General features: G+C 42.7%; 2 protein-coding genes across 2 annotated transcripts; one reads left to right on the top strand and one right to left on the bottom strand.

Moving 5' to 3' along the window:
- Positions 1-130: 130 nt before the first annotated feature.
- Positions 131-2132, top strand: cyb561d1 (cytochrome b561 family, member D1). The gene is made up of 3 exons (XM_030778687.1): positions 131-366; positions 686-723; positions 1629-2132. Exons 1-3 carry the CDS (start codon positions 207-209, stop codon positions 2130-2132), a joined length of 702 nt encoding a protein of 233 aa, XP_030634547.1. The 5' UTR covers positions 131-206.
- Positions 2133-3843: 1711 nt separating this feature from the next.
- On the bottom strand, positions 3844-11311 carry zbtb40 (zinc finger and BTB domain containing 40). Its single transcript, XM_030777330.1, has 18 exons — positions 11256-11311; positions 10180-10802; positions 9812-9927; positions 9414-9606; positions 8961-9103; positions 8611-8782; positions 8226-8362; positions 7900-8098; positions 7668-7786; positions 7157-7328; positions 6523-6870; positions 6172-6378; positions 5777-5941; positions 5450-5664; positions 5164-5323; positions 4968-5021; positions 4589-4809; positions 3844-4306 (listed from the first exon to the last, which is right to left on the bottom strand). The coding sequence occupies exons 2-18, from the start codon at positions 10793-10795 to the stop codon at positions 4106-4108; spliced, it is 3438 nt and encodes a 1145-aa protein (XP_030633190.1). The 5' UTR covers positions 10796-10802; positions 11256-11311; the 3' UTR covers positions 3844-4105.
- Between the last annotated feature and the right edge of the window lie 229 nt (positions 11312-11540).

Below are 11540 nucleotides of genomic sequence, written 5' to 3'. Positions count from 1 at the left end.
GAAAGCCACTGGCAGGCAGTTGCCGTCGAACTCTTGACTACCACGCTATAAATTAATTATCCCGAACAGAATTAAGTTGCTAGAGTTAAGGATCTTCATCTGCGGATCAGAGGAATATAGATAACAAAATGACACCTCGGTATATCTAAAACACTGTTCCACAATGGATCACACACCGGCCCACCTCAGGTAGCTAAGGAATAAAGATGATGCGGTTAGACGTGGAGTACAGCCCAGTCGGCGAGGGACTGGGAATGCGCGAATATTGGCTGTATGTCTGGATGCGAAGGATAGCAGTGATAGCTGCACATGTTGTTGCCGTAGGCATTACAGTTCTAATGTCTATATTGTCCCGACCAGGATCAAGTAAGTCATTTTTGTTTGCCTCTTTAGTAGTTTACTACAGAAAGTTCCAAATAATTCAGTTTGCATTTTTTATGAGACGTTAGAGGGAAATGAGTGTATTCTAAAATCGTGAATGAATACTTATCGGCGCAGTTACGGTGGGTTAAATAACTCGAAATGTTCAAGTTTATCTGAATGTAGTTACCTTGACCTAAGAAGTCAGTTTCTGTGTCATAAGAAAATTCTGGCAAATTTCGATAGTGTTCACAAATGCCTACAAAAACCTGAATTTCAGCTCTTGCACCTCTGGAAATTATTCATGTAATTGTGTTTGTTACAGGTCTCTTCTCATGGCATCCTCTATGCATGTCTGTTGGAGTAAGTTTACGTTTACTCAACACGTCCTTCCTTGATTACCCCTACACAATCTAAACTTTATTTGGTGTAGTATAGAAGACACTTTCGCGAAGTACACTAACGTATTTCTATCTTTTTTTCTGCTGCAGTTTTTTTTTTTACTTTAACAATACAGCCTTTTATCTTTGTTTCATGTAAGAGAATGCTGCTGATCTTCCTCTCATTGCCGCACTACTTTAGAGCTTTAGATAAATTATACATTCACTTCTGAATAATACATTTGTTGGCTATAGGGATGGTTAGTTCAGCAGTTTCCCCTTGTAGGAGGTATTCCATTACTACTAACCCAGAATTCCAAGGATACAGTTCACATAAGACAGTGATGCCCTTTGTGGTGATACTGATCTTGTTATCACAAAGATTGCCAGAGCTTTTAGGACTATGGTAAATCAACCTCATTACTGGAATATACATACATGTCCAATAACATGGTATCATGAAAGCCCACTTATCAGGTTGTCTCATTGCTCTGGCAGTCACCCATTGTGCATGCATTATAGATTATGAAGTAAAGCTATATGTGTATGACAGCCTTAGCTATGCAATGCCTAAAAACAAACAGCTACAAGCTTGTATACAAGCATGTTTGTGTTCTGTTACACTGAGACTTCTTGTTTTCAGGAAGATCAGGTATATTTGTCTCTGTTGTTAAAATGCTCTATCACTTTCTGTTTAAGTTGGAGTAGGTGATTGGTGATATGGGGTGTCTGGTCTGATCAAGGCATCGCACAAGGTTTTAGAGGGTGCCGCTATGTCCTGTAACATTTACAAAACGTGATCCAGTTCAGCTGAAGTTGAATTTTTGAATTTGTGTTACCTCTCCCCTCTCTTTCTTTTTTTCTCCCTGTCTTTTTTTCTTTTCCCAGTTCTGCCTGTGTATGACCGAGGGGATCCTGCTTTTCTCTACCGAATGCTCTCCGTTCTGCTGCAAGGCCCGGAAGAACAAGGTTCGTCTCCACTGGTTCTTCCAGGCCATACTGTTGGTAGCTGGAGGTACAGGCCTGGCCTTCATGGTGGCGAGTAAGAATGTGTCCCAGCTCCCACACCTGACGAGCTGGCACAGCCTTCTGGGTGTGGGTACACTGGTTGCCACAGTGCTACAGGCGATCTGTGGTTTGTGTCTGCTCTTCCATAAGTTTCTGGGCAATTTCTCATTACCTCGCCTCAGGCTTTACCACACCACCTGTGGACTCGTGGCCTACTTGCTCGCTACAGTCACCATCATAGCTGCCATGTTCACGCACTGGTTCCAAACCATTGTACAGGGTGTTGTCTGGTATGCCTTTGTGCTGCTCCCACTTTTCCCCGCCCTAGTGGTGATGAACCAAATTACTAATGCTTACCTGCCCAGGAAAAAGATAACTACCTGAGTGATTTCTAATGAAGACATTTTGTGAAACAATGCAAAAACAGAACTTAGACTTTGGATAGCTTTGGTCAACCATGGAGGAGCATGTGGAACTGGATGTTTCTGTGGGAGACGTCGAGCGGTTTTGAAATGATCTGTAGTGCTTTCTGTACATTCAGTATTTACAGGCGTTACATATTTCTGTACAGAGTTTTAGAGTATGCAGTGCAGTCTGTGCGCTGTGTGTTAAGCGGTATAGGCTTAACTATTCTTTCTTTTTTAGGTACTGTTTTTTTTCTTTTCTTTTTTTTTATTTTCTAGTCATTCTTTTCTTTGTGTTTCGGCCGTTCTGTTACATGTTTATTTTTGGACTTGGGTTGATTTGGAGAAAGGGCTTTGTGACACTGAAGTGTTTTAAAAAGGAAATGAACAGAGTTTGGGTGTTTTCTAAGAGGAATACGTGTCTTGTGGCACGTTTTTTTTAAGATGTCGCTATTTTCTATTGCGAGTTATTCTGGGTGTTCTCCTTATGTGTACTTCTTATGGATAAGTTCATGCAAGTTTAACATTGTACTCTACAAGGGGACACTGTGACTGAGTGGTTCGATATCACAAAAGGACTCGGATATGTGCCTTTGTCCTAACGTACTCATTTCCCTTAGTAGTAGACAAGACATAAAGGAAACCTATTTTTAAAACAATTAATCTAGGGCTTACTGGACAAACCTGATCTCTAAACCAGAAGCAGTTTTTCACTGAATATATAACATATAATGGCGGAGCAAAGTTGTAGACAATGTTAACAGCAACATCCTGTTCAGAGAGAACCAGCACCTACTGTTATTATTGTAGCTTTCCACTCACTTCAGGCTCCTAATTGGCCCTTATTACCTACCCAAGCCATGGTAGTATCCATTTGGTTTAAACTGCCTAGGTCATGTGATGCTTTTCTGTTCTGTATGGTCTGAGAACATAGTTTGTCTATGTCAGTATGCATCATAAAGTCACGGGAAGTAGGGGGGGGGGGGTTGTCTATGTAGCAGTGTGAGGGGTCATTTGTGTCTAGTGAGCAAGAGTGACAGTGTTTCTTTGTACGTCTCAGGGTATTATAATGGGAGAGAATGCCTAGGCCCCGACAGATGATAACTACTGATCAAATGTACTGCACTGATAAAAATATAATATTTATCGCACAGTGTCCAGACAGGTAATAATATTTGGACATTGAGCAGCTTATGAATGTCAACAGTAAGACTCAGGGTTGTGATTTGTGAACTGATGATCTTGGTGGACTTGGTGGTCAATTATGTATTTATGAAATCAATGTGCACTGACAACAATACTGTATGACAGTCTGGTCATTGTGATCTCAATAAAATTTGATTATACCCATGTGGTCTGGAGTCTTTTTCTTCAAAGGGTCCTAATGCTACATTAGATAGATCACTCCTTAAGGTGTGAGGCATTTCATAACACTCAGGAAGATCTCATTGTAGTTCTCACTTTAGTTTACTGTCAGAAAGCTTACTACTGTACCACTAGGGGGTGACACAAGGACACGTGGACAGGCCTCAGGGCTCAGGATTGCTTATCATAAAATGTGAAATTTAGGGGGGGGGGGGGGGGGGAGTAATACATTTTTTGAGACTGAAACAATATACACATTTCTTGAATCAGTTCTTCAGATGCCTTTAGTGACTTCATAGATTACATAAAAAAAAAAAAACACCTGCCAAATTTTTTTTGTTTATTTTTAGACACAAACCAGACATCCAGGTTCTTCGGTGTTGTGTAAAATTCATCCAAATGTCTATTTCAGTGACGCAGGTATGGTCCACCACTTAAAATTACACACTTCTTTAATCTGAGGTAGAGACGGTTCTTAGCTGAAAAACTTCAGTTTATTTTAGCAGACGGCTCTGAGCCTGTCAGCGTCTCTGAAGTAAGTTGCTTTTTGGAACGTAATCGGACGAGTCTCACTGCAGAGTTTTGGGTTCAGCGTCTCTCCTCACAGATGAGAGTAACTGTGCCGTTCAACAGATCTTCCATGTTTACAGCTACAATCCCTGATCCGGAAGATGCGCCTTCTCCGTCACCTAAAGCCACAAACACCCGCTGTGATCCATCCAGCTGGGACTGATCCAGGGCAATGATCTGCTCTGTCCCTTTGCCTAAGGAATCCTCCGTTTGGATCACCTGAAAAGAGGAAAAAAACCACGACAATAAAACTCAACTCTAAAAGTTTACCTTAAAGAAAGACTAAAGAATGTCAAAAAGACATCAGAATCAAAACTGTGTTCTGTCATGGTAAATGCATGAATAAGCGGCTTAATACATGGTCTTAAACAGGAACAGCGTGTAATGCATCCAGAGCTTGGAGTGCGACATATACAAAACGGCCTTCACGTATTCACAGGCCATTCAGACAAAAGCTGGTCTGCGTGTGGGAGATAGGGTTTGTCCTCTCTGGCCTGTTACCATTTGAGAGGTAGAGGCCTGAGATTCCTCATCAAGGGCTGCCAGGTGATTAGAGAGGAAGTGTTCCTGAAGCTCCAGCTGAGTGGGAAAAGTGAGTGAGCAGACAGTGCAGCCAAAGACGGCCGTGTCCTGGCTGAAATGCTCCACGCTCACGTGCTGCTGCAGTTCCTCCTCACTCTGGAGAGAGCTGGAACAGTACAGGCATTTCCACACAGTGACATCTGAGAGAGGGAAAGGCACACACAGGCAGACACCAAAAACTGTAAATATGTTGGAAACATCAAATACACACACAGTAGAGCAAAGTACTGAGCGAACAGTTACGGTATTGAATTCAAACAGGATAAACCAGATTGAGACTTAGATTATATCAGTTTACCTGATGCCCTCTCAGTCCCTTGTGCGTCCAGTTCATCGACATCAGGGTGAATTTCTACAGTGACAGAGAAGGGGGGGGGCATATAGACTTTAAGAAACTACTTAAAAGCTAAGGGCAATAAGAAACGGGAAAAGAAAAGAACGAAATACCTAACAGGTAATAACCGATCTCCCCAAATGCAGTGACCATGTCTTACCAGGGTGTTTGGATTTCCGATGTTTTAGGAGGTTAACTTTACTAGTGAAGGCTTTGGAGCAGGTTTTACACTGGAGCACGGGCCTGAGCGGTCTACTGCCTTGTCCTGTAAAAACCTCAGGGTGCGTGGTACGGTTGTGATACCACAGACCAGACAGTTGCTGTGGTAAAAAAAAAAAACCCCAAAGACACAAACACCAAATGTCAGAATTTTGAGCTTTTCAGTAATCATTAGTTGTTCTCTGAACCTGAAAACTGATCTGTGTAAACCTGAATGACTCTTTCACCTGGTAGGATTTGTGACAGATCTTGCAGCTGTGGGGTTTGCCACCAGCGTGCACTGCTTTGTGCTTCTCCAGCTGAGACTGCGTACTGAGGAGCTTGTTACACTCAGAACACTGATGTAACTCTTTAGGATGCACCTCCTGAATGTGTCTCCGATGTTCCTCCAAGGAGGAGAAACTCATCTGGCACTTCTGACAGTCATGAGGCTCCGCAATGTCTGAGAGAGACGACAAAAGACACTCTTACTGCTCTTATATCGGCAAAATCAGAACCATTAAATTAAAAGTGTTTTTGCGCATGTATAATGGTACGTCTGTATGTTTACTTACTGTGGTATGTCTGAAGGTGGACAGACAGGCCGTTGGCCTGACTAAAACCCTTCCCACACTCCCGACACACGTAAGGCTTGTCCCCAGTGTGTGTGCGGACGTGACGTGTCAGTTCAATGGACTGGGCAAACACGGCCTCACAGTACTGGCAAGCATACATTTTACCTGAGAATCCCACCCAAAAAACAAAAAAAAAATCCCCATAAACATGGTTCAGTAAAATCACCAATTTTTCTCGACTTGACAACCTCATCTCAGTTTACTCAGTGCAATCTAGTTTAAGAGCGCTATGAACCGGAGAAGATCATCTCGTAACTGCAGAGCGTAAATAATAACTGCTGTTTTTGTTTTTTTTTTTATGAAATGAAAAACATAATGTACATAAGGTGGAGCACCTTCTGAGTGTTTCTTTTTGGTGTGGTAGGACAGAGCCGCAGCCACAGAGAAGCTCATGTCGCAGTGTTTGCAGCGGAAGGGTTTCTCTCCCGTATGCAGACGCATGTGGTTCTTTAAGGAGGAGTTGGCTGCAAACGTGGCCCCACACTCTTCACACGCGTATGGCCTCTCTTCAAAATGCTCTGTGCGTTTATGGTACAGCATACCTGAAAGAAAGTCGACGCTATTTGTCAGCACTACAAGCAGTAGGACGAAGCCGCTTTTTTGGATAAGGAACTAAGGGCGCAGTTCCCTCTGCTGTAGGCTGCTATACATTATGACCGGCTAACAATTCTTCGACAAGAACTAACCTGAGGAGTGCGCAAATGTTTTGTCACACAGATCACACGCCACAGGGGCTTGCTTCCTCTTCTTGCGCGCAGGTCCGCTGTGGTCCTGGCTCACGTGTTCCTGCAGCGCCCGCGGCGTGGGAAACTCCTTGGAACACTCCGAACACTTCTGCTTCACCTCCGTGGACAGGCAACAGCGTTTCTTATGCATCAGGAGACGACACTTGAAGTCGAAGCTTTTGTTGCACCACTGGCAGGCGTACGACCTGGGGCCGCCTCTGGTCCCCTTCACCTTTGTGTCGTTCTCCTCCACCGAATCAGCCGCCTCGGGCTCGGAGACGAACTGAGGCTGTCGCTCGAGTTCAGCGTCTGTCACAGAGAAAGTGCATAAAAAGACAGAGTGACGGTTCGCTCACCACTCAACAATGATCCGCTTGATCCTTCAGACATTAAGTGTCAGTAGCAAGCTGGGAACGCATTACACCATACAAAACACACTTTCATATGTAATAACTCAATAAGGCGAAAAGGTTTGTTTTTCCAGAAATAAACATCGAGCAAAAAAAAAAAAAAAAAGAACATGCAGTATGCATAAGCAACTCTGCATAATGTAATCTAACTGTTGGACAGTTCCTGTGACAGGTTTTCCTCTCACCAGCCTGTGTGAGGTCCTCTGTGAAGGGCTGGAGCTGAGGCAGGTACGGCTGGTTCATGGACAGAAGTTGGCAAAGTGGTGTGACGTAATCTGAGTCCCTGCTCAACACACGGTCCATGATATGCGACACTGGCTCCCTCTCGCCCTCAGGCTTCCTGCAGCTCTGCAGAAACTGAAACAACAACGTGTCATCAAAGGTCAGAGCTCACGAGCTCTATCTAAGGTATAAATAGCCAACCTGCAGTTCACTGAAGCTCTTTAATTCAGATACTCTTAAAGAATGACAATGTTATTTGACAGCTGACAACAACAACAACAACAACACCAAAAAACACACAACCTCTGCTTCAAACTAGTCTTCAATCAGTTGTTTGAGCATCATTTAAAAAGATCTAGACAATTTACTTTCATTTCACATAAGAATTTGCTCTGAAACACTTACAGCAATGTATCACAAAAGAAACAGCGGTGACCGTTTTTTGTTTGTTTGTTTTCTATCTCCATTTCTTACCTCTGTAACTTTCTCAGAGTCTTTATCCATGCACTCTACTGCCCTCTCTAGGATGTTTATGTCACTGACAGAGTCCAGGATCAGAGCTTTGTGCTTCAATAGGAGGTCTGCATACGCAGCTAAAAGTAGAAATGAGAAAGATACAAATTAAACAGATATAAATTAAACAGATATAAAACGGACACAAACGGACACATACGGTATCGCTTTATCTCACAAACCATTAGCTTACCAGTCTGGAGGAGTTTTAGAAACCCTGGTTCCTTCTTAATCTCTTGAATTAGCAGCAGCAAATCTTGATCCCGAGTGCTGGCCCTAATGAGCAATCTCCATACGGACAAAATCTGCACAGCACTCTCCTCCAAAGAAGCACATATCAGCCTCTCAATACCCTGAGCACCGTCATCATTCTCCAGCAAGGCCTGCATGTACTGAGAAAGAACAAAAGCAGTATTAACACAGTCTAGCCTCTGCAAACTGTCGCAAACTCTCCTTGATCATAACTTATTTTCAGTTGCTGCAGAGCAATGAAGAAGACACAGTGAACGGGTGAGATACCTCTCTCTCCTTTGTAGGGATGTCAGCGAGGGACTCCAGGCTCTGTCTGAGAGACTGGGCATCTACGTTCACTTCTGAGAATCTCGTACAGTACATTCTCAAAAGGCTCTCTCCACTGTGATCTTCCTTTGCGTCACCTAACAAAGTCACATTCGTTAGAACTGTTCACAAGTGGAGAACAGGCCAGAGGACCGCAAAGCAAATGCATGGTCATGTTTTCCATTCGTGGGCGAATAATAAAAGCGCTTCACCAAGGAAACAAAACAAAACTAAAAAAACAAAAAAAAACCCAAACAAACAAACAAACAAAAAAAAAGAGTGCATCATTTCGAAATGTTTTTTGTGTATGCAGCCAACACATGCAGTCTGAGACACACAGAAATACCTCCAGTATGGTTCAGGCCCTCTAGAAGCGGACTGAGGTCTGGACAGCTCTTCTTCAACTGATGGAGCAACAGTAGTAGTCCAGTTTCACTCAGGCTCCCTTGTCTGACCCTGTCAAACAAACACTCCATGACTGACCTGGGGTCAGTACTCTGGCAGCACTCTAACACCACCTGAAAGAAAAGACAATAACACTGAAAAGCCTGTTCTTAAAATCAAGGCAATCTCAGGATCACCCTTTTTACTTTATGCACGAAATAGTATTTTCATTTTCCTTGTATTACATCAAATTTACAGTGTTTTGCTGTTGCCATTGGAGTCTCTAAAAAATGTGAAAAGCAAATACTGTACCTCCTTTTCTCCTTCATTTTGACAGTTATTGGCCGCCTGGGTCAAGAGTTCTCTGACTTCGTTCACAGTGGCAAGGCAGTCAGTGAGTTTTGATGCTTGGTCCATCAGTCCACTGGAACTGGTAATGTCAGGTACAGATGAATCTGGCACAGAGCGAGAAATCAATACATATAACCCCCATGACTACAAAAACATGAATCCTAACACTGGTAAGGTTATCATACGACTAAAAACCACTTATCCTGACAGCCATTGCCTCCTTTTTTGGCAAATAATGTCCATATGTGAAAGAATATTTTGTCATTTTATTCTAGTGTCATGTGTCAGAGCTTAAGACCAAATATCTCTCCTTAAAAACTACTGTAGCAGGTGACGCTACGTACATTCAGTTTCACTGTATTGTTTCAGAATATTTAGTCAGGTTTAGTTTCCACTGTGTTGAAATCACATTACCTTTATGTTTCACATCTCTGTCTTCTCCCTGAGCTTTCAGCTGTGCAGTCAGAGGAGGATTAAGCTGCTTAAACAGATCCAACAGCAGGAGGAGGGTCTGGGCAGACAGGCCTCTGTCATTCTGCACACAATCCAGCAGTCGCTGGAAGACCACATCTCCTCCTGGATTACCCTTAAAACAGTCTAATAATACCTAAGATACAATGAACAGTAATGAGAAACAAAACTTTTAACCCTGGACTATGGTTTAGTGATATTATATGTTTCAGATATATGGGGGAAATAATAACCATATTATTAACTGTATTCAATAAGTGAATAAGTGAATTTATCAAATTGCGTTATTAAAACAGCATTACATAAAGTAATGCAGATAGTCACAGGCTCCACGGTCTCACCTGTCTCTCCCCCGAAGGAAACTGATCCCATGTCTGTAAGAGCGTCATCCAGGTCTGGCCTTTCTGTAAAGTTTCAGTGATCTCATCCTTTTGTTGAGAGAGGAGCTCCACAACATCTTAAAAAAGTGAAACCAAATAAACTCAGTAACACGACATGACAAGTCCTGCTCAACAAGTTAATACAAATTTTTGTCACAACTAATTTTTAACCTAAAAATATTTCTAAGCTTGCACCTGACATGCATTTGATTATGGACAAAAGGTCTGTTCGCACATTTATTAGGAGAGTATCAAGGAAAGGACGACTTTAAAGGAAACAGCGGTTAGGCAACAGCGCCGTCATACAGTATCAAACATGACTTGAATACCTGCATGTTGTGATGACCCTTCATTGTTTCTCTCAATTTCTTTTTGCCTTGATGGCACATCCTGATTCTCCAGGTTTGTTGCTTTCTCTGCAGCATCATTTTTGACATCCTGGGCCCCTAACTGTGATGTATTTATCTCTTGCTGTCCTTCAAATAACCCTTCACCTTGACAAGTGTCAGCTATGACAGAGTCACCTGTAGTGTCTTGGGGCTCTATGGATTCATGAAGATGAGGAGCATGCTCTGTAGACACTGAGGACTGTTTAAGAAGGCTTGTGAGAATGTTCTTGCAGCCAACTGCCACGTCAAACATCTGCAGACTGTCTGCAGCAGCAATGATACGAGAGAAGTTGTGCTTCCCGGGTGGTAGTCTGCCTGTGTAAACCATGTCCAGTAGGCATGAAAACTCTTGAGAGGAGACCACTGCTTCATCTATTGAAATACTGTCAGAACCCTCCAGAAGAGACCTGAAGAGTAAACTAGAAGCAGCCAGCACCAATTTGTGAGCAGAGTGAGGTGTGTTTCCAACCAAGATAGTACAGTCACAAAACTGACGCTCCTTTCTCAAGGTGCGTAGTTGCTGCATTAGCTGCCGGCTGTAGTTGGGGAGTTCCATCTTATACCTATACATGTATTAGATAACACAACAGTAATTGTCATCAGCAGGGGTCCTGGTAAATGGTAAGGGGGGAAATAAATGCATATTTATTGATGCCTAGATGTGTAACATCAACGTGAGAAGGTTTTGTGGATAAGTATAATCTCACAGAGTGGGCCCGAAAGCAATTTTCTCGTTGACAATAAGTGACCACTTCCAACATTTTCAACAGTCTGCCAAGTTACATCTTTCATGCTAGCCAATAAGCTAGCAAGTTACCACTGAGTTACCGACAGTTTGTAAATAAACTGCGAAAGAATTCTAGTTTTCTAGCCTAACCGGAGCTATAGAGGCAAATTACGTCGTATTAATATATTAATTCAAACAGGTCGGCAGAAGACACAGGATAACATCTGAAACTTGTCCACATGTGTCTAGCTCACGCTCAAGCACATTTGACATATCCACCTCTTTTTACCTTGACTCTTATTCAAATATTCCGGGTCTTTATTTAAACTCCAGCGAAGGACAACATTTTGATGTGCAATAAAGATTCTCGATTTTGAAAATGGCGTCGACTTCACCACGGAATCACTGCGCAAACTCAGAGATCCTAAACCGGATGTGAAAGATATATCATTTGACCACATTTAGCTAGGTTATGTAGTTCGTTCACCAAACAGCGCCGCTAACGGCTCCGGGCTTGCGTCGGGCAGAATGAGTTGCTTACCTCCAAGTTAGTCTATGTTCACATGTGATGTCA

Source organism: Chanos chanos, chromosome 6 (assembly GCF_902362185.1).
Source record: "Chanos chanos chromosome 6, fChaCha1.1, whole genome shotgun sequence".
Lineage (NCBI taxonomy): Eukaryota > Metazoa > Chordata > Actinopteri > Gonorynchiformes > Chanidae > Chanos > Chanos chanos.
This window is presented reverse-complemented; position numbering and strand designations above follow the sequence as displayed.

Coding starts and splice junctions, on each gene's coding strand:
- cyb561d1 (XM_030778687.1), top strand. CDS start 207: ATGATGCGGTTAGACGTGGAGTACAGCCCAGTCGGCGAGGGACTGGGA. Junction 367..685: donor ATTGTCCCGACCAGGATCAA/GTAAGTCATTTT, acceptor TGTTTGTTACAG/GTCTCTTCTCATGGCATCCT. Junction 724..1,628: donor CTCTATGCATGTCTGTTGGA/GTAAGTTTACGT, acceptor TTCTTTTCCCAG/TTCTGCCTGTGTATGACCGA.
- zbtb40 (XM_030777330.1), bottom strand. CDS start 10,795: ATGGAACTCCCCAACTACAGCCGGCAGCTAATGCAGCAACTACGCACC. Junction 7,787..7,899: donor TCTAAAACTCCTCCAGACTG/GTAAGCTAATGG, acceptor TTCTACTTTTAG/CTGCGTATGCAGACCTCCTA. Junction 5,665..5,776: donor CCACCTTCAGACATACCACA/GTAAGTAAACAT, acceptor CGTCTCTCTCAG/ACATTGCGGAGCCTCATGAC.